General features: G+C 37.9%; 1 protein-coding gene across 4 annotated transcripts in view; it reads left to right on the top strand.

Annotated features, from left to right (window-relative positions):
• GRIA3 (glutamate ionotropic receptor AMPA type subunit 3) overlaps nucleotides 1–27332 on the top strand; it is a 312783-nt gene that overhangs the window by 228452 nt on the left and 56999 nt on the right. For all 4 annotated transcript variants that reach the window (XM_017954349.3, XM_017954348.2, XM_009198218.3 and 1 more), the window contains 2 exons: nucleotides 9492–9868; nucleotides 20016–20214. In XM_017954349.3, the coding sequence (XP_017809838.1) occupies nucleotides 9492–9868; nucleotides 20016–20214 (576 nt within the window). The remainder of the gene's footprint in view (nucleotides 1–9491; nucleotides 9869–20015; nucleotides 20215–27332) is intronic.

Raw genomic sequence — 27332 nt, 5'->3', positions numbered from 1 at the left:
TATTAGAAAGGCTTATGGTGCCTTAGTCATTCTGGAGAGAAGAGTGGTTGGCCACAGCAGCGTGGCAAGAAATTTAAGGCATAAGTGTCTTTTTATTTCATTTATTATTTATTTATTTTTGAGATGGAGTATTGCTCTGTCACCCAAGCTAGAGTGCAGTGGCATGATCTTGGCTCACTGCAATCTCTGCATCCAGGGTTCAAGTGATTCTCCTGCTTCAAGTTCCTGAGTAGCTGGGACTACAGGCACCTGCCACCATGCCCATCTAATATTAAAAATATTTTTTAGTAGAGATGGGGTTGGCCAAGCTGGTCTCAAACTCCTGACCTCAAGTGATCCACCCGCCTCAGCCTCCAAAAGTGTCGGGATTACAGGTGTGAGTCACCGCACTCAGGCTAAGGTGTAAGTTTCCACTAGCCCAGGTTATCTGATGTGAGCTATACCATGAACTCTACCACCCCATCACAACTGAATGACCATATTTCACCTGTCACTCTCTGTAAGTAGATCACTGCTCTCCTGGCATTGAGGAAGACATTACACACAGTGACATAGAGCAAGGCAGATTTATTGACATTGTTCAGACAAAGACTAATTTTCTCACTGGATTTGGTTTCTCCTTCGGCATGTTCCCTGTACTGCACTCATTTAATCTCCACATATCTCTTCCTCATTCCAGTTTGTCTATTTGTGAGTGAGGGAGCTTGAGTATTAGAGTCCCTTATTTGTTTAGCAACTTAGATGCCTTCTCTCTACTTCTGAATAGGAAAAGTGTTCCTATAGGAACCTTCCCATCTTTTCCTTTTAGTTCTTTCTACTAAAGACAAAAGCAATAGCCAGGGAGGCTCTTACAGAAATGTCCTCCTCCTTCCCCTGCCTAAAACAACTTTCTGATGCTTTCTGGGCTTATAACAGGAGGTGATTCCAGAGAACTACAGCAAACCAACCCATCGGAGAAGACAGGTTGGAAAGCCAAATTCCATTTTCTTCTAAAACCTGTGGCTATGAAAAATAGACGTTCTTATCATGCTTGGAGTAAAAGCTCTCTGTTAAAGAGGATGATCTCATGAGCTAAATGTGTCTTCATCTTCATTTAGAAGTTTTAGTCTTTTGGCATTGGGAAGTTTTCAATTTCTCTATCAATGACAGAAATGGAGAAAAATGAAAACACAGGCTTTCATTTCTGGCAGGCCTGGCCTCTTGTGGTTTGCAAGTTGCTTTAAAAAAGAAGAACTGAAAACCCCTAATGGTTTCTCTAAGTTCTTAATGAGTAAAAAGATGGAGAACAGGGAAATATTTCTTGCAGTGAACATGAAACCTACACAGATAGGCACTGCTTTATCTTAAGGGTATTTCTCTTATGCTTTTAGTATGTAAAACAGAGCAGAGTGGAAAGAATGAAAAAAATCAGAGATGAAGAAAGCTCTGCAAGGGAGATTTCAGTGTCAGTCATAAAGTCTCAAGAAAGAATCAAAATGAATTAAATTTGTTAAAGAATAAAGAAGCCAATCAGCCTGTTTTCAGATGATTTATAAATAGGTTTTTCCTAAAGAAATTCAAATCAGGTTGATGTTGGGGCACCTTGTATCTCTAAGAAGGCTATTTTTGAAACAAACCTCAGTAGGACACAATGTGCCCCATTATGTAAGCCCTTCAGAACATTATGGACTTGAAACTGTCCACCTGCTTTTAGCAGTTTTGATTTTGAGTTGGATGTCTGTAACACCACTACATGGTAACAGTCCCAGATCAAATGGCTTACAGACCACAAGTTTTTATGGCTTCTAAATACCATATGTTTTGAGGGCACTTTAAAACAGCATTTTTTTTTTGCTAGCAGGGCTCTTAAACATCCTGAATCCTACCTTACCATTCATTTTTACAAATGCATATGGGGACCAGCCAAGACAAGACATCAGAACTGCCCCTCAGGTAATCAGGAAACCAAAGCCTGATAGAGGACACAGGTACAGGAGTGGCAGCAGGATTGGACAAAGTCACAAAATCCCACAACTTGGCAACACAGGTTTTGTGACTCATGGTCTAGTGCTCTGTCCACTGGGTCACACTGGCTCAGTTCACTAAACTTGTCGGATTATGGGAATATTGGTGTTGTATCAATCAGACATAGCATCCCCACCTGGCTCTAAGGGGCTTACAATCTAGTTGTATTATAAACTTTTCCATCTAAGATACTCATTTTGCTTTTTTTTTTTTTTTCATCCAAGATACTCATCCTGCTTATTTATGGCCTCCAGGATAATGTAATCCACATTTCTAGTTATCACTTGAAATATTTGAAAACCCAATATAGACAAGCTGGGGGTTCTGCCCTTGTAGAGGAGATAGGATCTAAGAGAAAAAGAGAGTCAGGAGAAAGGCTAAAAGGAAATTGAGGCTCCAATTAACAGAACACCTCCCAGTGGGCAACTGCCATGTTCCTTATGTTCCTAGCACTTACAACTAAGGATAAAGAAGAGGGGGGTTGTTTTGGGAAAGGCTTGACAAGCTGCTACTTAAATTGCTTCTTCTGACTTAGAAGATAGCAGAGAGCCTGGGGGTAGTAATGGGGTTGCAGGGATGGTTGATTATAGGTCATATTCCCTGGGTGTCTCCAGACTCCTTCACGCTCCCAGGACACATGGCAACTTTACAGATACTATTTGCGCTGACATTTCTCTGCCTAGAAGAAATTATCTCTTAGGTTGTCACTATCCTAAGCTGGATTCATTTTCCATTAAGAAAGGCAGAGAGTCAATTTGTCCTTCCAGCTAAAAGTCAGAGAAGCAAGGGTCCAGTAACAGATGCCAGATATTCTTCAGGTGATTATACTGGGCTTTGGCAGAAGGGCCAATGATTTGATAAAAGTGCCCCCTCCTTCAAATGATGCATGTGAACTCCAGGAAGGAGCATTAAGGACACATGAAGTATGCCGTTCTAAGCAGAAAAAGTGGGGAAAATATTTCCAGCTAAACGTAGTCTCACAAGGCCTTCATCCAGCTTCAGGGACACTTTTTTATCTTCATATTATCTTTAACTCTCTCAACACCCCAAGAACAATAGATCCAGTCTGGGATACCTGTTCTGGATAAAGAAATTAGGATATTCTGTTGTGACACTGCTTGATGTTGCACAGATTTAAATAAGCCTCATTCTTTTCTCCAGATCTTATCAATTGCAGACAGTAAATGTCCCATAGAGTACTGCCAATAAATCAGTTTAAGTCTTGTCCCCCAGCACACAGCAATTATATTCCTATTGTCTAGCTTGATTCTGCCCCACTCCTGTTTTCAACACATATCAACTTTCCAAAGGAAATGTCTGCCAAAGGCAGCTAGAGCCTTGTGGCTGATACAGGGACAAAGGGTCAGGTCATGTCTGCTTCTTCTCTTGGATAACATAACATATAGTACATTATGATTACACATCAATACATTGTCTACTCCCTCTCTCCTATCCCCTTCCTTGCTTTCAGAAAGTGCTTTAAAATGGTATCTGACAAGCTCCTGCTCATTTGTAGTCTCAAGGTGGGTTACAAGTTTTGTATCAGATAATCAGATGAAAATTCTTAAAGATATAACAAGCTTGCAATCTCAAAGAATTTTTTAAATTACGTTTAAAGTCAGCATCATCTCTGGCTAAAATCTGTCAGATTCTTAAGTGCATCAGCCCTACACATATGAGTTTGTTGGTTTTTAAGTTTTATAACATTTACAACTTTGACAACCCACCTATGAAAAGGATTATAAATCCCCTCAAGTAAAATCCTCTCCAATAATGCAGTTGTTCCATGTTTGCAACTGGTGAGTGGAAAATTCAAACCTAATTCAGTGTGTTTACTGAGCCCACACAGCCACACTTAGGCTGCTTGATTAAAATACTTTAAGTAGTCAAGATGCAAGCAAAAGCACTAACAAACTCTTACTCTGTGCTCTTTCCATTTGCTTGATTTTGTCTGTCAATTGGAGCACCCTCATACCACTACCACGCACTTACCTACCTAGGTTTCTGAAAATAACTTGCCTACTGCTATTACCAGTGCAAGCAATGGCTTGAAGACAACTGGCCACTGGAGTGATTCAGGACACCCCAAGAGAGGCACTTCATTATTGAGTCAGAATTTCACCTACTACCTAGCCCCATCCATAATTCTTACCACTCTCTCTCCCAGCCTCCAGCTGGCTTTCATAAGAGCAGAGACTAGGAAAGGAATTCCATTTGAAGACTTACCTTTTTCAGTTTTTCATCAGTGTGGGCCTCCTCAGTCTTTAAGTTGCCTTGAAAGTGACCACTCCCTTTACCTTCTTGCTATGGCAATCCCAGGAGAGCTCAATGGATATTTTTGGATGTTAGTTAGTTACAGGGAGGAGCATATAACTAACTAGCATCCAAAATACATATTGAGCTCTCCTGGGACTGCCATAACATGATTGCTCCACACTAATTATGACAAGCAGGTCCTATGCTCTGAAATCATCAATTATCACAACAGCATTTTTTGACATTTATTTTACGTTCAGGGGTACATATGCAGGTTTGTAACCTAAGTAAATTGCATATTACAGGGGTTTGGTGTACAAAAAACAACCCCATAAAAAAGTGGGCAAAGGACATGAACAGACACTTTTCAAAAGAAAACTTACATGCGGCCAACGACTGCCTGTGGGGATAGTGGTGATAGAGGGCAAGGGCTTCTCCAAGGCTGGCTCTGAGCTGACATGAGTTCTGCTGCTTGGTTTCTTACCAAACATTCAAGAAAGGAGAAGAGTTGCTAAGTCTCCTACCAATAGAAGGAAAGGGAGCTACAGATTCTGCCTCAAGCTGTCCTTGAGCCTTCTTCCACCAGTTTTTTGCTATTCCTTTGTCTTTTTCCATCTGTAATAGGTCTTTTTAAGGTTCATCATGGGGAATTATCCTTTTGGAGTCAGGTCTACATCAAATGAAGTACAACTGAGCACAGATTTAATGCCATTCTTGATTAGGAGAGCACCCTCCAAAACATAGATAAATTCCACATTTTTTAAAAAATCTCCTTATAAAGAAACAATCCAGAAAAAAATATGGAAATGCCAGGCTGAGGGGAATAAAAGGCAAGTGCCTAAGGGGAGCAGATTCTTCCTGTTCTCTTTTGTGATTTCAGAAGTACTTCAAACTAGGAATGGCCTTTTTTGGGGATCTGTTCTTTTGATGAATGTTCCTGGGACTCAGACAACACAAAGTCCTGCTTTATCCATCTAGCCATGTCTTGTTAGTATTTAGTGGTGCTTACCATGTAGTAGGTGCTTCAATTACCAAGTCAGAGTTTTTTTAAAGGGGTCAAGATTCTCAAACTCCTTTCTGTACCTGCTAGAAAAGAGCCCAAATTCCTTAAATTCATTCCAAAATAATTTTCTTAGGTGAATGCCTTCTTATTTCTTTTTTCTAAAACAAACAAGTAACAATTTCTCCTAGAACTATCTTTTAGACTTAAAAGATGAAAAATACTGGTTAAATTAAGTAATTAAATTCAAATGAAATCAAGTGAGAAATGATACTAGAGGGGTATTTGCATGCTCTGAGCAGGAGGCAGACATGTTGGCAAAGAGAGGAAGTGGCTTTATCTGTGAATTCTCTTGGCATGACAAGACTCTTTGTAACTGATTCAGACTCTCTCTGCCAAAAAAAAAAAAAAAAAAAAAAAACCTCTGCTAGCTTTCTGGCCAACTCATTCTCCTCAGTAACCTTTTTTACTATGACCAGGTCTAACTTCAGGCAAAAGGGTAAAATAGATGAAAATTTGTCTTTGGCTCCCTTCTAGTTAGTAACATGGAATTGGAAATTCAGAAGTTAGCCACAATGAGATGAGAGTTGAAACCATAGGTAACAATACTGAGGGATGAAAGTGAAGGACAGAACCTTAAAGAACAAACCTTCATTGATTATCTCCTAAGACAGGCACTCTGAATAGTCTCTTGGGGTACAGAGGTGCACCTTGATTGAGAGAGCAGAACTAGGAAGGAAAGTCAGAGAAGGAACATTCAGGGAGGTAGGAGGAGAATCTGGAGTCTTTCATAACAGAGAACTAAGGAAAGAGGGTACATACTGCAAAAGGCCAATGGCGTCACACAAGCAGTTAATGTCTGAAGGAAGATCTTTGGATTTAGTAGTCAAGTATATAGTTCAAGAAACAATTTCAGTAATTTGGAGGGGCTGGAAATTAAGTCTCAGGGGTATAAGGAGAAAGTGGTGTTGATATCAAGACAGTAAAGCTGTATTTTTACAATAATACTGGTGGTGTTAGGGAGAGATGTAATGTGGTTAAGAAGGCAGCAGGATCAAAAAGTGGGAGGAGTGTTTTCTGTTTCATTTTTGTTTGTTAGTAAACAGGATTGCCTGAAAATGCTTTTAAGTGAATAAAATAGATCAATGATTTTCAAATTATAGCAAGCATTACAACAAACTGGAAGGCCACATGAGTCTCATCCCTCCACAATTTCTCATCCCATACCACTGGGGTGGAGCCCAAGAACTGGCATTTCTTTTTTTAATTATACTTTAAGATCTAGGGTACATTTGCACAATGTGCAGGTCTGTTACATAGGTATGCATGTGCCATGTTGATTTGCTGCACCCATCAACTGGTCATTTATGTTAGGTATTTTTCCCAATGCTATCCCTCCCCCAGCCCCCCACCCCCTGACAGGCCCCAGGGTGTGGTGTTCCCCCACCTGTGGCCATGTGTTCTCATTGTTCAACTCCCACCTATGAGTGAGAACATGTGGTATTTGGTTTTCTGTCCTTGTAATAGTTTGCTCAGAATGATGGTTTCCAGCTTCAACCATCTCCCTGCAAAGAACATGAACTCATCCTTTTTTATGGCTGCATAGTGTTCCACAGTGTATATGTGCCACATTTTCTTAATCTAGTCTATCATTGATGGACATTTGGGTTGGTTTCAAGTCTTTGCTACCGTGAACAGTGCCACGATAAACATACGGGTGCATTGTGTCTTTATAGTAGCGTGATTTATAACCCTTCGGGTATATACCCAGTAATGGAATCGCTGGGTCAAATGGTATTTCTAGTTCTAGATCCTTGAGGAATCGCCACACTGTCTTCCACAATGGTTGAACTAATTTACACTGCCACCAACAGTGTAAAAGTGTACCTATTTCTCCACATCCTCTCCAGCATCTGTTGTTTCCTGACTTTTTAATAATCGCCATTCTAACTGGCAAGAGATGGCATCTCATTGTGGTTTTGATTTGCATTTCTCTGATGACCAGTGATGATGAGCATTTTTTCATGTGTCTGTTGAACTGGCATTTATAACAAGTTCCCAGGTGACTCTTTTGCTGCTAATCTAGGGCCCATACTTTAAGAACCACTGGGATAGATTAATGGAGAAGGGAAAAATTAAAGATGTAAAAGAGACAGTAGATAGAGCTGGGTTTTAAGAAGCAACAGAGAAATATAGAATGCATGGAATAAGTTGATCAAATCTTAGAAAGTGTCACTTTCTGTGAGATGGAAACACACAGAAGAAATGTATAAAGATGCTGCAATATGTTGACAAAGTGTAGGGGGGGCACTGAGATGATAGAGCTTATGTCAAATGGCTTCTATCTTCTCAGTAAAGAAAGAGGCAAGATCATCTGCAGAAAGGATAGGACTGATAAGGATTAGGAACTGGGAAAAGTTTGAAATAAGCATCATTCACAGACACAGAGGAGAATCTACTTTTGGGGGGATAGATGGGTTTAATTTTAGAAATGATGAGTTTGAAATGGTTGAGCCTCCAAGGAAAATTTGATCAGTAGGCAGTTGGCTTCAATAAACCCATGCTTTCTGCAACTTCCACTAGGATGTAAAGGATGTAGGATGCCCTCCATGCAGGTAAGTATTTTTGTCTGTTTTGTCTGTCTTGTTCACTGCTTCATTCCTAGCACCTAGAATAGTGCTTGGCACAGAATAAAGACTCAAATTTGCATTGGAATGAACCTAAGAGGGGTTGGCTAAGGTTGATAATTGCAGATAAAAGTAGTGTATAGTAGAAACCTGCAAGTATCTATGAAGTTAGAACATTATGTTCATTAAGCAACTGGGTTCTGGAATCTGAAGACCAGGGTTCTAATCCCAGCCTCCCTGTGCTTTAGTTTCTCCATCTCTAACACAGGAATGGTGATTGTACCAACATCAAGGTTACTGTGAGAATTAAATGAGATAGTAAGTATAATGTGCTTAGCAAAGTGCCTCACATAGAATAAGCACTCAATAAATGTTAGCTAGCTGTTCATCATCTGCATTTCCCCTTAAACCAATTAAGGAGTATTTCTCAACTGGTTTATCATATGTAATTCAAAGGAGTAAAATTTCATTTCTTTGAAAATATACTCTATATCAGACTTCCCTACCTCTCCCCTTTGGTAGGGGTATTGAGGCATAGCTGTTCTGAACATAGAAAAAAATGATCAAAACTGGTGTTTTCACTTCATATATGATATACCATCCAAAAGCCTTTCCTTAGTCAGAAGGATTTTTCTTTGTGTGCATTTTAAGGCCTGGCTTCAGGCTAAGACTTACTACCATTGGAAAGGAACAATTGCAAAAAAACAAAAGAAATAAATGTAGAAAATCCTAGTGCCTATTTTCAAGGGATTAATATAAAAACGTTGCCTGCCTTTGCCTGAGTTAATTGTGCAGTGCACTACTGACATTTATTTTATTGATTCAATACATGTGAGTGCTACACTGATATTATCACTAGAAAATATAGCTTACTGTATAAATTAATATGTGTTCTGACAACTGCTTTACCCTTGTTATTGCCCAAGCAAAATTCTTTCATGTTCGCATATGTCATATACAATAATCAACAACTCATGTTTTAGGAATCTACAGTTTCTTTAGTTTAGAATCTGTTGCAGTGATACATACAAAAATAGAAGACTGAGTCTCTGCCTTCAAAAAACCTGTTTTAATAGATATACTCTCAAAAAAAATTCAAGAATAATATAAGATAGCAAACACCTGAGAATTAAACTGCTGTGGCCCTGTGTTGCACCTCATGGTGTAGAGTGAAGCAGATATAAGAAGTATATGATATTATGCCTGCTCCACAAGAATTTTCAGTCAAGTGAGGGAGATAAGACATAAGAACATGAAAATTAAAATAAGAAAACAAGAGGTAAACAGTGATATGTCACAAGGCAGTACAAGTTGTATTATAAGGTAGCAAAAACACACTATTAGGAAAAGAAAGCAGAGTCGGTTGCTCTAAGCCAATGTGTCTCAGAGGACAAAAGGCCAGCACCCTTTCTTTAATTTACGATCAAGTTAAAGCACTTTAGAACCCATTGAACACTACCACTTTTCTAACCTAAGCATTGACAATTCAATTGTTTGTAAAGATTTAGAACTTGACATTTTCACCAAAGAAGTATATTAAGTAACAAATAACTGATTAAAAGACTGTCTCTAAAAGTCATATATGTTTTCTTTTTTTTTTTCAGAGAGCTGATATAGCTGTTGCTCCACTCACTATAACATTGGTCCGTGAAGAAGTCATAGATTTTTCAAAACCATTCATGAGCCTGGGCATCTCCATCATGATAAAGAAGCCTCAGAAATCAAAACCAGGCGTATTCTCATTTCTGGATCCCCTGGCTTATGAAATCTGGATGTGCATTGTCTTCGCTTACATTGGAGTCAGCGTAGTTCTTTTCCTAGTCAGCAGATTCAGTCCTTATGAATGGCACTTGGAAGACAACAATGAAGAACCTCGTGACCCACAAAGTCCTCCTGATCCTCCAAATGAATTTGGAATATTTAACAGTCTTTGGTTTTCCTTGGGTGCCTTTATGCAGCAAGGATGTGATATTTCTCCAAGGTTTGTTTTTGTGGCATACTCAATGCCTCATTGCATTTTATGGCCATACTCCATTCATGTGCATATGGTATTCATCCATCTCAACTCCAAATTTTTTTCATTTAACATTCCATCAAATGACAAATTATCATCAAGCCATTGTGTTTGCTTACGTCCATGAAGTGAGTGTGTCATTGGTGTTGCTTTGAATGTCTTTTTTGCATTTCTATGGTATTGTATATACATTAAAACAAACATTTGAACTCTGGATAAAGGCAACATTGCCACTAATATTAATATTACTCAGATAAAGCAAATACTAAATCTTCATCAGATCAAACAGACATGGTTTCCTAATTAATTGTACTAAAGTGTTTTCTCATTTGTCAAGAGATTGGATCCAGACAAAATTTAAAAGAACATAGAACTCTTCTTTAAATCCCTCCAACCTTCTCCTTTCAATGCCCTCCCTTTTTCGTTTTGCTCTCAGACTGCCTACAATTATCCATTGTAGTGTCCCATCCAAGTTTTCTAGTTAAAACTATAAAACTTCTCAAAGAAAACATAGGAGAATATCTGTTTGACTTTGGATTAGACAAAGTGCTCTTAGATAAGACACAAAAAGCACAATCCATTAAAAATTTGATAAACTGGACTTCATCAAAATTCAAAACCTTGCATTTAAAAAGACATATTAAGAAAATGAAAAAAAAACCAACTGGGAGAAAACATTAGTAAATCATATGTCTGATAAAGGACTTATATCCAGAATATATGACACCTCTTACAACTCAATAAAAAGAAGACAATCCAATTTTTTTAATGAACAAAAGATTTGAATGGACATTTCCCCAAAGAAGATATACAAATGGCTAATAAGCACAACAAAAGATACTCAACATTGTTAGCCATGAGGGAAATGCAAATTAAAACCACAATGAGATGCTTCCATACATCCTCTAGAATGGCTGCAATCAAAAAGATAGGCAATACCAAGTGCTGATGACAATGTAGAACAACTGGAACTTTCATCCACTAGTAGTGGGAATGCAAAATACTACAGCCACATTGGAAAATAGTTTGGCAGTTTCTTATCAAGTAAGATATATACTTAAAATATAACATAGCAATTCTATTCTTAGCTATTTACCTAAGAGAAAGGAAAACATATTCACACAAAAAATTACACACAAATGTTCACAGTAACTTTATGATATTAAAAAAGTAGAAACAACCCAAATGTCCATCAACTCGTGAATAAATAAACAAAATATGATATATCTATATAGTGGAATACTATTCACCAATTAAAAAGAACAGACTACTGACACATCTACAACATGGATGAACCTTAAAAATGTTATGCTGGGCCGGGCATGGTGATTCATGCCTGTTATCCCAGCACTTTGGGAGGCCAAGGCAGGTGGATCACCTGAGGTCAGGAGTTCAAGACCAGCCTGGCCAACATGGTGAAACCCTGTATCTACTAAAAATGCAAAAAATTAGCTGGGCATGGTGGTGGGCACCTGTAATCCCAGCTACTTGAGAGGCAGAGGCAGGAGAATCACATGAACCTGGGAGGCGGAGGTTGCAGTGAGCCAAGGTTGCACCATTGCACTCCAGCCTGGGCAACAAGAGCAAAACTCTGTCTCAAAAAAAAAAAAAAAAAAAAAGTTATGCTAAGTGAAATAAGCCAGATGCAAAAGGCCACATATCATGCCATTTGAATCCCATTTATTGAATATCTCACATTGTATGATTCTATTTGTCCAGAATAGGTAGTCTACAGAGACAGAAAGTATGTTAGTGGTTGCCAGGGGCTTGAAGGGAGCAGAGAGGGGATAATCAGGGCCAGTATTAGGGTGAGGCAATCGAGCCTGAGTAAAGCAAATACAGGGATCACATCCAAGCTTTATTTAAAATTTTGATATTATGCATTAATTTTTTAAATATTGGACTAAAATTCTGTTCATCTTGATTAATGAGATTTTGATGTCCCTTTAAACTTTGCATGTGGGGGGGTTGCTTCACTTGCCTTATCCTAGTCCTAGGCCTGCAAGGATTAACTGCAAATGAGCATAAAGGAACTTTTAAGGGTGATAAAAATGCTCTAAAATTGGATTGTGATGATAGTTGCACAACTATGTTTACTAAAATCACTGATCATACACTTGTATTGGTGAATTTTATGGTATGCAAGTTTTATCTAAGAAAAGCAAAATATTGAACATGAATGTCCTGAGCCTCACAAACTTAGTCTAAACCTAAACAAATATGGCGGTGAATTCTTAATCATAATACATTGTAAGTGAATGTAACATCTTTATATTTTGAGACAAAAAAGTTGTAGGTTTTGGTAAACTTGAATATTAATCCAAATACTGACCAGAGTCAATTATACAAACATATTAGGGATTTTCATGTGAAATATAAAGACTCAGAAGATTCCTACCATGTTTTTACAGCATACTTCATTTTGAGATTATCCACTTGGAGCATAAAACATTTAAAAAGAAGCTTTGCAGCATAACTAATTGGTAACCATATTTGGCAGCTTTTTAAAAGAGTCTGTATGGGGTATGCCTCATTTATCGAAGTCACACATTTTTTGGCTTTTCTCAATCTGCTTGATTACATTCTCCAAATTATTTCACCCCCTGTTCCTTTTATGCTTAGAATGTGTGTCATTTTTTGTATTATCTGGGAGTTTGTTTTGCTAGTTTCTTTATTTTTTGAAATGTTCACTTCAAGAGATTATGGTTTCTGAATGATCCTATAATTGAATGATTTTTAACATGGCTGGTAATCTATGTTGAGACAATACTAAAGAGTCATTAAGGCTAAAGATCTTATTGGTTGCTGTAAGTGAATTTTTAGAACTAAGTTTGTGGTATCCCCATTGGAGTGCTGCATACTACTCTGCATACTCAAAAAGTCTCTTCTCATTTTTAGAAGTACTTATGTATATTGATTCATTAAGTAATAACTTAAAGATTATGGCCTGAAAATGACAAGTTGAACAGGTTTGTTAATGTCTTATAGTAGAATTTAAGCTGTGGCTCTTCTTTGGCACTGAGATACATCAAGTGCTTTTTTTCAAAGTATATGTTTTATTATACTACACTAGACACTGTCATAAAGAGCAATGGCTTTCAAAATGTTTTGCCATGAACCACAGTAAGAAGTAAATTTTCCATCACAACTCAGTATACACATATGTATATAACCAAAAGTTCGCCATACTTTACCCTTACAATGTGCAATGCACTCTGATATTTTCTATTGTGTCATTTTTTTAAAATTCTGGTTACAATTCAGCCCAGAAATAGAGCACACAACCTACAGAACACTAGCCTAGAGTAACAAGTATTATTCTTACTATATTTTTAAGTAATAAATTATTGCCTTTATGAGCTCTATGTTTTCCACCATATGGGTGATCCCTCCTCCAATACTGTCTTTTGTGTGTCCTTCAAAATAAATTATACCTTTAAGCCTTTTAATAAAATGTTATACTTCTTAGCATATTTCTTATATATACTAGTGAAGAGGAAACATGTTCCTCCTTATCTTGAGAGCTCTACTCATTATATGTTTGTGCTCAATTGTATAACAGCAATCACTGTGATGTGTTTCTAGAACTATTAACAGATTTAGAAATTTTTGATAATAACATAGTTGTTACTGTAAGATTTGTGGTTGCCTTGACTGCAAACACCAGCAGTATACTTTATTTCTGTTTAATGGCCATGGTTGGAACGCAAACTCTTCAGAAAGCCCAGAATGTGAGCATGCATTATATACTCTGACTTTTCTCAAAACTGAAGCAATTCAAGAAATTATGATACCACATTTTAAAGCAGAATTTAAGTATTAGAGCAGGAGGAAATGTCAGACATAAATTAGCCCAACTGCTTCCATCTACTGGGGGCAGAGGAAAAACAACCACCTTCCCTCAGCTTCCACTGTGTGTAGGCACTTTACCTGCATTATCACGTGGATTTTAATACTCAAAACACCACTGCAGAGTGGGCATTATACTTATTTTTAAGTTGAAGAAGGTGATAGTCAGATTAAATAATTTGCCCAGTCACACAACTAATGGCAGAGCCTGAGTACAAACCAAGCTCCAATTCCAAAACTCATGCTCCTTCCACTTCATGCTGCTTTTTCCCACATCACAGACAAGGGAACACCACCCAAAGGATGATGTGATGAAATCCAAGGTCATGGAGGTTTTCAGAGGCAACAGTATGATTATTTCCACTATACTGCCTCCCACTACCAACCTGAAGTTACGCTGTTTGTTCCATTCCTCTCCTCATGCTCAGGCACAAGAGCTGTTTTCCATTCTCTCAACCTCTAAAGAAATTCTACCTTTTTTCTGGTTTTCAATGAAAGTAGGCAGTGAGCATTTAAAATATTATCGAGTGTGTGTATGCTCAAAGTAAAAGACTGGGAAATCAGAAACAAGACATCATGAGAAAAATTGATGGCATCATTACATTTCCACCAAATTATTGACAGCTGCCTAGAAGCTTAAAGAGTCTATGTCAATACTAGGTTGGAACTACCATAATTGTTCAGAGGGAATAAGTTTGTTCTACATGAAGCCGGAGGCTGAGCTAACTCTAGAGAAGGTAATCAATATAATAAGCTGAGGCTTTATCCACATACAAACTGATTTATTAGGAGGAGTCGGTGGAAGGTGCGAGGAGATTCAATTCAACCTTTTTCCCCCTCAGTGGGGAAGGAGAAGACAGGCAGTGGAAGAAGCATAGTGGTTAAGCACATGAGCACTGGAGTTAGCCTCACTAGATTCACAATCTGCTTAGCAGTTGTGTAACCTGGGGCAAATCACTAAATCTTGCTAAGCCTCAGTTCTTCATCTGTAAAATAAAAAGCACAGTGCCAGGCATGTAAGTTCTTAATAAATGATAGCTATTGTCATTATTAAATTGGCTGCACATAATCATGCTAGTTTCACAAATACTAACAACTAATATAACATTTCCATTTTAGTTCCTAAAACTCCTTGGGAATACAGTTGAAATACCAGTTAGTATCAAAGAGCTGACCTCTGATGAGAAATAACCAGCAACATTCCTTCTTGAACTTGCTTTTGTTAAAGATTACCCCTCTTGCAAATATTTTTATTGTATTATTCTACTATATCTTACTGGTATTGGCTGAAGGTTGTAACTTTATTTTTAATACGAAATTTATTTCCTTTGTAAAACTTGGATAGAACCACTAAGCAGTCCAGAGTCCAAGTCCTTCCAGACAAATGCTCCCCCTGCTGACTTTCTGTGCAGCTGCAGGGACATCTGAGGGCTAGACAAATTGAAGACATGAGAGTTGGGGGAATTATTACAGAGAAAATGGAAAGAACAGATGAACTTGAACCTGATAACTGTGTACAGATGTTTCCAAAGGTGTTACTCTCCTGTTAAGTTTTCAAGATATCAAGTACTTTGTTGAAGAGGGCAGGGGATCTGTCCAGATTAGTTGACACGTAGATCCTCCTTTAAAATGTGAAGTATGTGCAGAATAATAAAAGACATGAAGGATATAAAATAAATGAGATCAAAGACAATAGTAATTTGGGCTATGTTTTAAGCATACCATTTCCTCTGCTGATGTATGACCACTGTCTTTATCTTACTGCACATTCACTTCAAAGTAGTAGTGATGTGATAATAAATTAATGAGGTAATAGCAGAATTTTTATTACAACCATTTCATGGCTTTTCTAGCTAAAAGCTGTAGTTTTCAGTCTTTGGGACATGGTTACTTATTCCCATCAGAGAAGACTATAAGAACCAAAGATTGATTCTGCACATTTTAAAAAATCTGTCACAGACATGGCATTAAATGGAGTGTAGAAATGTTGCATACTTTGGAAGAAAGAAGAGAAAAAGAGGAATGATAAAGAGTTTGTACAAAAGAGAAGCAGTTTTCAGTCCCAGCTCTTCATCTTGTACAGCTAGTAAAGTGAAGATTATAAAATTTACTTACAAGATAAAGGTTATAGCACATAGCTCACTTTTATTATCATTTCAGAGGTCATAAAATACATTTTATTATTAACTCAGAAACTCTAGTTCTTTATTATTGCAGATAACAAGAGCATTGTATATTATTTGATGTATGTATTTTGCAGTGCTTTTATATGTCTGTTTTCCTCTTGTTGCTAATTTACTTTCATTAACTTCACGCCTCCTCTTACATTTCCTGAAAAGGTATGATACGCTTCTTATAATGCACTTTTATAAACACTAAATGTGCAGCATTTTACAGCCATTTCATTATGCTAACCTTGAAATCTGTCTTGTGCAACAAAACTATTTGAAATGAATGTTAAACATTTTGTAGCTGCATTAATGGAGGGAAAGATACTGGAAAATGACAGGTCTTTTCAACTCAACTATAAAGTCTTGTCTTATTTTAATAGATCCTTTATAAAATGTGATGGAATTGACCCATAAGTCACTTTTTATATAGCCTCCATGTGAAATGTGGGTTTAAGTGGCTATAGTTTCCCTAATGAGAAAAGGTAAATGTAAAAATGCCTATGGAGCTTCTTCCCTGTAGGTTCCTCTGCACTTTTTCTCAGTGAAAGGATTGAGGCACTTATGCTAAACAAGGGAATAAAGTGGTGGAAATTCCATCAAATCTTTTGTCTAAGCTACTACTGTTTTGAGGGGAGAATGTTGAATGCAAGCTTGTGCATTCTATACTGATTCCACTGAAGCTCCTTTTCTATCTCTGCTGAGGTATGCAGATACTGTTATGCCATTTCTATGTGGGTAATCACCCAAATTCTCCACGCTCATAGGTATATCATGATATTAACCACAAAATTGCCAAAGTCAATAACCATGTAGACAAGAGGCCACGAAAATGACCATTTTGCATTTAGGTTTATTTTCAGTCATGTCAACAACCAACAGCTGAGTCATTCAGATCAACCACATGATGATCTGAATCAGTACTAAAGTGGCCAAAATAACCAGATTATGATGTGCAGGCTTGATTTTAGATCAGACTGACACAGCCACAGTCCATTAGCCTCAATACAATGGCACAGTGTAATTTCCATAAATTACTGTATTTTTCTCCACATTGTCAAGTAGACAATGTATGAACTACCATTAGTATTCACAACAGCAAAATATACCTCTTTCCATAGCAAACTATGATTCTGGAATTACTCCAAAGTCAGTTTTCTCCTTGGTCTGGCAAAACTTCATCATTCCAAATAAAAATGACAGTCACAGTTCTGTCCCAAATGAACAACAGATAATAAACAATAATTATACAAATATGTTTGGTTTTCATGCTACTATATTTCTCAGCATTTGTAGAAAATTTGTACCTTCTATAACTTACACACCACTTTGGATTTTCTTATACAAAATACAGGTATTTTATATTACAAAAATGTGGGTATTTCTTTCCTAGTGTATAAGTTTAAATGTTTTATTTTCTATTCCTCCTCTCTGTGCCTCAGTTTCTTTATCTGTAAAATACCTCTGTTTGCTTATCTTTAAAATAGTACCTAACCATAGGGATAGAGAATTAAAATAGTTGGCACCGGTAAAGCAATTAGAACACAGTCTGGCCCCCAAGAAGTGCTCAGTAAGTATTAGCTATAATTGTTATCATTTTTGTTCCTCTATTACTATGGATGTTTCTTTGGAGTGTTAATCTTTTATATAGCAAAATTATTTCTAGAGTCAGATCAGTTCAGAATAAATTAAATGTATGTAGCAACAATGAAGAAAGACTCTGAAAGGTATAAATGCATAATCAAAACACTCTGTATACTTTTAACATTCAGAAGTGTGACACATTCTTCTGTGATTCATCCAGATGTTTTTACTTCTGGTTAAAAGAGAAATGTTCCCAGATGAAATCCTGAGATAGTGTAACTGTTAGAAAAATCTGCTGCAAAGCAGATTTTCAAATTCAAAAAGCTAAAAGTGATCATGCTCAGGAAATAAATAAGGGTTGTCTTAGGAATCCAGGGACCAACAGGAACTGCAGATTTTAAAAAAATCAAGTCAGTTTGTTATAGTTAACCAATAATAAATATTTATCAAAATACCTGCCAAAATTATTCAATCAGAGTGTAGCATCTAAAACAACTGAGTTTTCCAGAGGCCAGAGAAAGGTTATCTTGGGACACAGGAATTTAAATTTGCTTCAAAGTAGTGAAATGCTGGTACAGACAGAGAAGAGCTTGATTTGCCGGCTCTCAGCCCAGAACTACCCTCTTCCCACAGAGCCTAGAGATATGCCAGGCTCCTACGCCTATTCTTGACTTTATGACAGAGTGGGTTCTCTTCCTGTGAGCTTTTCTGGGCATGGGAGAACATAGCATAACTAGGATGGAGCTCTGCCACACAGCAGAATTATCCTAAGGATGATGTGGCAATGTTTTATAAAACCTAGGGAGCAGATTTTCATTTCTGCAGACAGAGCCAGCCTTCAGCAACACTGTGAAAGAGATGAAGTTTCCTGAATACAAGCCATTACCCATCATTGAGCATTCAATTCCCTCACACTGTCCAATAACTTCCTATGGTCCCTGTCTCTGAGGAACACTCATGATGTAGGACCAAACTTGCAACGCTGTCTGCACCTCGAGAGTTTTATAAACTGCTGCTGCTTAGTCCCAACCCCCAGGGTTAGGATTTAATTGATCTTGAATGAAGCCTAGGCAAGGTTTTTTGTCTTTTTGTTTAGACATGTTTTGACTGAAGCTCCCTAGATGATATTGATATGCAGGCAGAACTGAGAATCACTGATGTAGAAGAACAATGTTTCTCGGTTTGGTCTGCAGACCACTTGCAGCAGAATCACCTGTGATGCTTAAGAAGTGCAGATTCTTGGGCATCCAGCTATTCTGAATCTGCATTTTAACAAACACCTCAGGTAACGTTGATGCACAGTAACATTTAAGAACAAAAATTTCACCTTATTAAAACTTACTTTCCCATTCCCTACTAACTGAATAAACAGTGGGTGCTGTTGAAGTAATGTGTTACGTTTTGACCAAGCCTCCTGAAAACAACACAGAGGGTGATTCCAACAGAATTTCTCCATCAGACCAGGAGGATGATTTTGTTTTCATTTTCTGTGCGTAGGGGTGGAGAGGGGTGTGGAGGAAGCAAGCCTTTTAATGCCTCTAGTCCGACTATACAGGTAGTTTCCTACTTCACTTGGAGTCTGCCTTGTGTGGTTAAGGCTTAGTTGTCAAAGGAGAAAGTTTCTAATCTCCTGGACCCCAACAGCTATTTATATGAAGATGATAATAAATATTATCGTCTAGCTCCTTGCCTCTTGGGTGATCAACTCCACAAAATGGCAATGTCTTTGTTAAATTTATTAAACTCAAAGTGAATAGCGCTCATTTTCCAGCACCTACCCATTTATCTTCAAGTGAGAAGAGGTTTTCGACTATGTTTCTCTCATGACATTACCTTATAGCAGTGGTTTTCAACCTTGGTTGTGCTTTGTAATCACGTGGTGAGCTTTAAAAAATATAAATGTCTGCGTCCTACCTCCCAAGTTCTGATTTAATTGGTGGGCCTGGGCATGAGTTTTTTTTTAAGATTCTAGGTGATTTTAATGTGCAGCCAAGGCTGAAAACCACTTGCTTCTACAGGTGTGCCCAGCAAAGTTCACAGGAAGAGAACTCAGTAAGTTAAATTATTACCTATGGAAGCAGGAGATGGTAAAAATATATATATATATATATATTCTTTCCTGTAATTAAAAGGAAAAATCCTGCTGGGAGTACACTTGCAGTCCCAGCTATTCAGGAGGCTGAAGCTGGAAGATAGCTAGAGCCCAGGAGTTCAAGTCCAGTCTGGGCAACATAGAGAGACCCCACCTCATTTTTTAGAAAGAAAATCCTGCTTTGAAACGTGTATAGGCCTGATGAGTATTATGCATGCACCATCATAATATGCCATCATGACATGGGGTATTGTTGTTAACATGTGACCTTTGTTTAATGTTTTAATTCCCTTACATCATCTATTTCCCTCCTTCATCAGCTATACTTAAGCCACTCCTCTTTCCAGAAATAAAGACAAGGATTTCTTAAACTTAGATCTGGCCCCTCTGGGTCTGGATTTGTTTTTGTTTTGTTTTATAGATCACTCTCCGGGCGCATTGTTGGAGGGGTTTGGTGGTTCTTCACCCTGATCATAATTTCTTCCTATACTGCCAATCTCGCTGCTTTCCTGACTGTGGAGAGGATGGTTTCTCCTATAGAGAGTGCTGAAGACTTAGCTAAACAGACTGAAATTGCATATGGGACCCTGGACTCTGGTTCAACAAAAGAATTTTTCAGAGTAAGTGCTTTGCAGTTAATTGAGCCTGCTGATTTTTATTTTATCATCTTCTCACAAAGGCAAGTTCACAGTGCTTTTAAGGGAGAGTTGGGAAAGAGTGGGAATGTTATCAAAGGAGAGCATCTTAAATACTGGGCTGCTTGGTTGGTGATCTACTTCATTGTCATTTAGAACCAAGACTTGAGTAAGACATAACAAGTTGCATGTCGAGGGCACTGAGTTTGGACTACCAGGTTTGAATCCCAACCCTGCCACAAAGTGATTGTTTGTCCTTGGGCAAGCCATTTAACTTCTACCAGCTTCAGGCCCCTCACTTGAATAATGAGGGGATTTAACTAAACAATATTTATTCTGCTTTCTAGCTTTTACAAAAGCAGTGTTTTTATGTCTCAGAGGTTCACAGAAGTTAGGCAATTGACTGTAAGACTCTGAGGAGTAATGGACTATAAGAAATTATATATTCTCTTTTAAATGTTGGTTGTCTATTGAGATGTATTACAATTGTATCAAGTATTTGTGTACATGGTGATAATTTCATTTTCAGGACAGCTGATAATTGTTTTAATGTCTTGGGTAGACTTATTCCCTCTGCTCCTCATAAGCAAAATCTTATTGGGGAAACAGTAAATTTTTCACTAGCAAAAGTTAATAAAGCTATGTAAAGTCTGTCAAGAGGAAAGATGAAAGGAGGAAATAACAGAAGGATAATACGAGGGACAAACCACTTTTACATAAACCATCAAGATCTTTGTTCTGTGGTAACAAGACTATTAAGGAAGAATACTAGTAGAGTTTTTAAGAACTAAAATGTTTTTTCAGTTACCCCAACAAGAAAAACATGCTGATTTGGATTAGAAAATGGACACATTCTATAATATTACTACTGCCTGCTACTGTAACCACAGTAACTAGTTGTAGCAATGATCCAGAAGCCACTTGGGTAGTAGGTGGAGTAGTTAGTCACTCTCTTCAACCAATAATCAAGTTATTCGATGACAGATATAATTGCTGATTTTTCCTCAAAGGCCCAGAGTAAACAGATGGTGGTTCTAAACCTGCTTTTTTAAATAATCAATAAGAAATAATTTCTACATGTATTGTCATGAGATTTGTCCAATTACTTCACAGTAAACCAGGAAGAGTGTGTTTCTTGACATTATAGCAATTAACCACAAACTGTTTTCACTCCCTGAAAGAGAATGTATTAGTCCTGGGACCCTTTCAAGAATTCTCATTGATTCAAAATATCCATATCTCACCTCTACCACCTGTTTACTGAGCAGATCATAATCCCCAACTGGGAAGAAGGGTCCAATGTTGGGAGCATCAAAATGACATGAAGACCCTCTGGAACTAATCTGGCCTTGACCCTCACAACTATGGCAGTCCCATAAGCTTATTTAGAAACAATTTCCTGCCCCCATGAAATCACATTTATCAGGGCTAGAAGCCAGGGATTTCCATCTGATGAGTAGTCAACACATAATCAGTTCCATGGAAATCTAGTTTGATATCAACCTTCAACAGAGCTTATGATCACCATCCCAATAGGCATGAAGTTTCTATATGAGGTAATTAACCACTTAGGCTATCAAGACACCAGAAGTTTCTATATGAAGTAATTAACCACTTTGGATATCAAGACACCAGAAGTTTCTATATGAAGTAATAAACCACTTAGGACATCAAGACACCAGACTTGGACCCTCAGATAAGAGATACTTGTTCCACTGGAAAGCATTTTTCTTTCAAAAACAATTAGAGATTAGAAAGTTAGAAAGTCCGGCATGAGGAGGTAACCGCTTGAGCTAACTCCGGGAGGCCGAGACGGGTGGATCAGGAGGTCAGGAGATCGAGACCATCCTGGCTAACACGGTGAAACCCCGTCTCTACTAAAAAATACAAAAAACTAGCCGGGCAAAGTGGCGGGCGCCTGTGGTCCCAGCTACTCGGGAGGCTGAGGCAGGAGAATGGCGTAAACCCGGGAGGCGGAGCTTGCAGTGAGCTGAGATCCGGCCACCGCACTCCAGCCTGGGCGACAGAGCCAGACTCAGTCTCAAAAAAAAAAAAAAAGAAAGAAAGTTGTGCTTTAAATGGTAATCAATAAATGGCATCAATCCCCATTAGACTTTCAAAGGCCATTCATCCATATTGCAGGCAAAAGGAGGCTCTCTGAAAAGATGAAGAGATTTATTAGCACAGAGGCAGAAAGTGTGACCAAATATTCATTGCCTCCATGCCCAGATCCCATCTCCCACTTATTTTGTGTCTTTCTCAAAAACTAGGAAAGCATCTACTAACTCATTCAATGATGATTTCATTAAAGGGCGTCATATTACCAGAGCTGATTTGAATCAACATTTAATTCTGAGCAAAGCTATTGCCACATTCTGATTGGTTTGTGGTTTCTAATGCTTATCAATTCCTAGCCAATGAGTAATTTGTATGGAAATTGAGTTGTTTTGAAAATCTGATTAGACAGGGAACTGGATATTTCTAAGCATAAGGAAGTACAAATCATTTTCTAGTTCTGGCATGCCACTTTTTCTGTTTCCCCAAATGGTCACTGGTGGCATCATTAAGGACTTGGTGAGGTGGTTCTTCAGGGTAGCACACAAATGTTGATTATCTAAAAGTGGAACTATAAAAGCAGCATAGAAAAATCAACTTCTTTAACCTGCTTATACTGAAAATGTTATCTAGACCCAACAAAGGCTACCCTTGATATTCGTACAATACAGGGTTGTGGGGCCGGCGGCCAATTGGTCTCCAAGCCATTTAAATCCAATGGGGCAAAGATGCCAGCCAGCAAGAGCACATCATCCTTTATTTAGGGACTTGACTGCCACAGTCATGTCACTTCCCCTTCAATCTTCAGTGACGTCAAGTCATAAAGGCAATTTTAAAAACTAACTTCTGGCTGGGTGTAGTGGCTCACGCCTGTAGTCCCAGCACTTTGGGAGGCCGAGGCTGGCGGATCACGAGGTCAGGAGATTGAGACCAGCCTGGCCAACATGGTGAAACCCCATCTCTACTAAAAATACAAAAATTAGCTGGGTGTGGTGGTGCATGCCTATAATTCCAGCTACTCGGGAGGCTGAGGCAGGAGAATCACTTGAACCAGGGAATCAGAGGTTGCAGTGAGCCGAGATCGTGCCACAGCACTACAGCCTGGTGACAGAGTGAGATTCCATCTCAAAAACAACAAACAAAAAAAAATAGTAACTCACATACACACACACACACACACACACACGCACACACACACACACATTGGGCATCTCTGATAGCCTGCCTTATGAACTTCAGAGGATGAAACAAGATTACACGCAACATTTACAAACATAATATGAACTCATTTCTTCCCAAGCTCACTCTATACTAATACTACGGGGACCAAATTGTAATAACATAAGACAGCCTGGGGCCAGCCCTCTAGTCCTTCCACTAAGAGATAGGAAGAAATAAAATAAAATTCTTTTCTAATTGCCCTGCAGACATTTTTACTTGTCCTGAGTAAGGCTGCCATTAAAATGATGGTATTTTTAAGTGATTCATTTGTTTCTCTCATTTTCTGAGCTTTCCCTACCTGTCATCTTACAATCCCATAATCGGTGGAACAGAGGGACCTCTTCCATCAGGAAAGGCAGGGAGCAAAATGCATGCTGCTAGAAGAGACATCTGGAATATTACTATTAACTCTCTTGATTTGAAAACTGATTTCCTTAGACAGCAGCTCCAAGGAAAGCTCTTGGGATATAACCATATATCTCAACCAGAGGTAGAAGCACATATGCCAAAAACACAAGTGGACGGCTTTATTGTTGTTGCCCAGAGAAATGCTACAATGATTTGGAAAGCTGCACTGAAATGATCATTCTCCACTAGGTTTTGGAAATTTAACCTGATACAGATTCATGTTAAAAGGTGGAACTGGAAGAAAAAGTAATTCCAAAGTTCTCTCTGCCTGCAGACCTTTAAAAGTATTAGAAAATAACTAGGATGCTGGATTTCTGTTTTGTGAAAATTGATATTAATATTTTATTAAGATGCATTCAAATAATTATTTATACATTTATATGCATAAACACCCAAAACAGTTTATACATGGAATCATATAACACAGTATTCTCTTGCCATTATTTGTTTGTTTTTTAAAACTCAAATAAGTATAGATTCACTTCTTTTTTTACTTCATAGTATTTAACTTTACTTCAACTCTATTATTTCCTTTATCAATTTCCTCTTGATAAATGTTTAACCTTTTGAAAATATCTTGGTGTTGTTAATCGTGGTTCAATAAACATTATTTTCCATTGATGTAATAGAATTATTTTAAAATGTTTTTAAATATTTATCCTTCAGTTAAATCCCTTAAAGTACTTAGCCTGTGATGTGACATAAGCCATGTAATGCCCAGCTGCAGACAAAGCTGGCTTAACAAAGTTACAGAATGTAGTAGGCACCTGGCTAAGGAAAATTCTACCCCACAAAATATTTTGCCCCCAATAGGCACTTTAACAGGAATCACATTTTTCCCCTTTTTACATTAAATGTCTCATGGTGGAAGAAGGGGAGACGTTTGTTCTAAAGTTAATCCTAATGGAAAAGTTAAAGGTCCAATATTTTATTTATACCATAATGGACAATTTTTCTTTCTCATTTGTTGAACTTTATGCAAGGCTCTTGTGTTTATCTGGGCACAACTCCAGAGGCCTTCTTTCTTATTCACACCTGAGTGAATGGCCCTGACAGGTCGTGTATAACCTGTGATATGCCTGTGCATGTACCTGTGTGCGTAGGCTGCTGAGGCCGTGGTATTTGGTTTAGTTTGTTTCTTGCTTTGCCGCTTCTTGGTTTCATGATTCTCTGAAAGAACACAAGGCAGAAAAACCCCAGAGAGATATTTCAGAGTTTCAGAACAGTACCAATGAAGACACTAGTCACAATGAAGTTTACAAAAGTTACATATAAGAGAACAAAGACTTCTTTTATCATTTAGACAGAGTTGGTTTGACAAAGGTTTTCACCAAATCACATCAACAATAAGAAACTAAACTTGCTGACTCAGCCTATTGCACTAACCACTAAACTCAGCTTCCTCCCTTACCTACCAGGGCAGAAACATGGGGGAAAATGCCACCCTTTCTGAAACAAGCAAACTTTTGGAAAATGGCCAGGTCTGGAGGCTGACTTTTATAGTGCATTCTTTTATGTATACCACACCCAGAAACCTTGCAGAAATCATCATAACAGAGATGAGATAATCTCAAAACTTTCGGATTTTATGTGGAAATCATTTACCATGCTGGTAGAAGGTTTTATGAGAGCTTAACTGCTCTCTTCTGGAAATAGGCAGTAATTTTAGAATCCCAAAAAATTTAAATCCATGTCAATTTGATATGTTTGGACAGTTGATGGGGAAATGGTACTGTTTTAATTCCATGTATATAGGGCATAAAGATACATATTAAAATAAGAAATAAGGCACCAGACCAGAATGAGGCACCATAATGTCAATGAAGGCAATAAGTTCAAAGGATAATTTTATAAAACTGTCATTAGAGTATTTGCCAAGGAGAGAGTTGCATTATCTCTATCGTATCTCTTATTTCACTATATCAGAGCCTGCATAACTACAGTGATTATTTTAGGACTTAAGACAAATACTTTATTTATTCTAAGAACGTACTGATATACAACTTATATATCACATATAAGAAGTCAATTGTCTCTTTTTGTATTAGTTTTGATCAGTTAGCTGATGAGGTCTTTGAGTCTTACCCCAATGCCAGATGCCAGATTTCTTTTCCAGATATTTGGCCATATCCCCATTACAGATAGTTTGGGGGATAAAAGGAATTCTTTTTAAAAAATGAAGTGTTTAACATTAATTTAAACCTCTTTAAGAAAGTAAATATAAAAGAAGAGGAGTAGAGAGAGTGGCAACTTGCTCCAGTGCCCTAGGCAAGGCAGAAGAATTGAACTTTATTAGGAGACCACAAGGGGACTGTCCTATCTCGTGAGTTACAGGCGTTGTAAGCCCTGTGAAGCACAGCTGAATTACTCATGAAGAATATTTTGTCTCAATACAAGACTCTTTGATTATTGTCTTTGTCATTATAATTTTTAATTTTTTTAAGCACAGGCAGCAAAAGGAGGGGTTCTGCCATGCTGATTTGAAAAGTAGTCCCTGCTAATAGCATTTAGATTCTGCTTCCACATTCACAACCACACACACACAAAAAGCATTTTCAACTGGGTCTACATTTCTTCAATATTTATTGGTTATCTATAACGGGGCTTTTGAAGTATATGCAGGAAGGGAGAAAAATCTTTCCACAAGTGCACCTATGCAGAGTATGCTGACATTTTGACATAATCTGGAAAATCAACCATTAATCTTTAAGCTTTATTATAACTGAGCTATGTACGCAACAGACCTCCCTGACAACTTAATCCATCCCCTTGCCTTAGGAAACACATCAAAATGTAAAAATCTTTTGTTAAAAATTTTTCTCACCAAACACCATGGTGAATTTAAGATCTTAACAGACAATATACCTGGAAAACTACAGCCAAATTTTATTTGTTTGAAGACACATATAATGTGACGAAATGTTTGAGGACACAGCCAAACCATGCACTAGGGAAACACATAACAGCAACAGCAACAGATGAGTTAATACTAAGGGTAGCAGGTCAGGAACATCTGCTTTACATACTACTTGGCAGTTTTAAAAAAAGAAAACTGTCTTTCAATTTTGACATGGCTGTTTTGATGCTTATTTTTTTTAAAGTCTTACTTTCCTATGTTATATAATATACAGCAAGAACCATAGACCTTATAGGTCAAGACTGGAGATAGAGCAACAGCCACAAGTGAGGATGCTGAGGCCAGGCCAAAAAGGCCTCTGGAAAAAGGAAAGATGCAATGAGACCACCGTTAGTTTTTCCCAGCAGCTAGGAATCTGTGACTCCATAGCTCTTCCTTTCAGGCAAGTCTCAGGCTGTCTGGAAAGGACAATCTCCAAAAAAGTAGAGGTTGACCTGACAACTGTGCACACAACTGAAAACACATCTAATATCTGCTTCCAAGAGAAAGGAAAACATTTAGC

Source organism: Papio anubis, chromosome X, assembly GCF_008728515.1.
Source record: "Papio anubis isolate 15944 chromosome X, Panubis1.0, whole genome shotgun sequence".
Classification (NCBI taxonomy): domain Eukaryota; kingdom Metazoa; phylum Chordata; class Mammalia; order Primates; family Cercopithecidae; genus Papio; species Papio anubis.
This window is presented reverse-complemented; position numbering and strand designations above follow the sequence as displayed.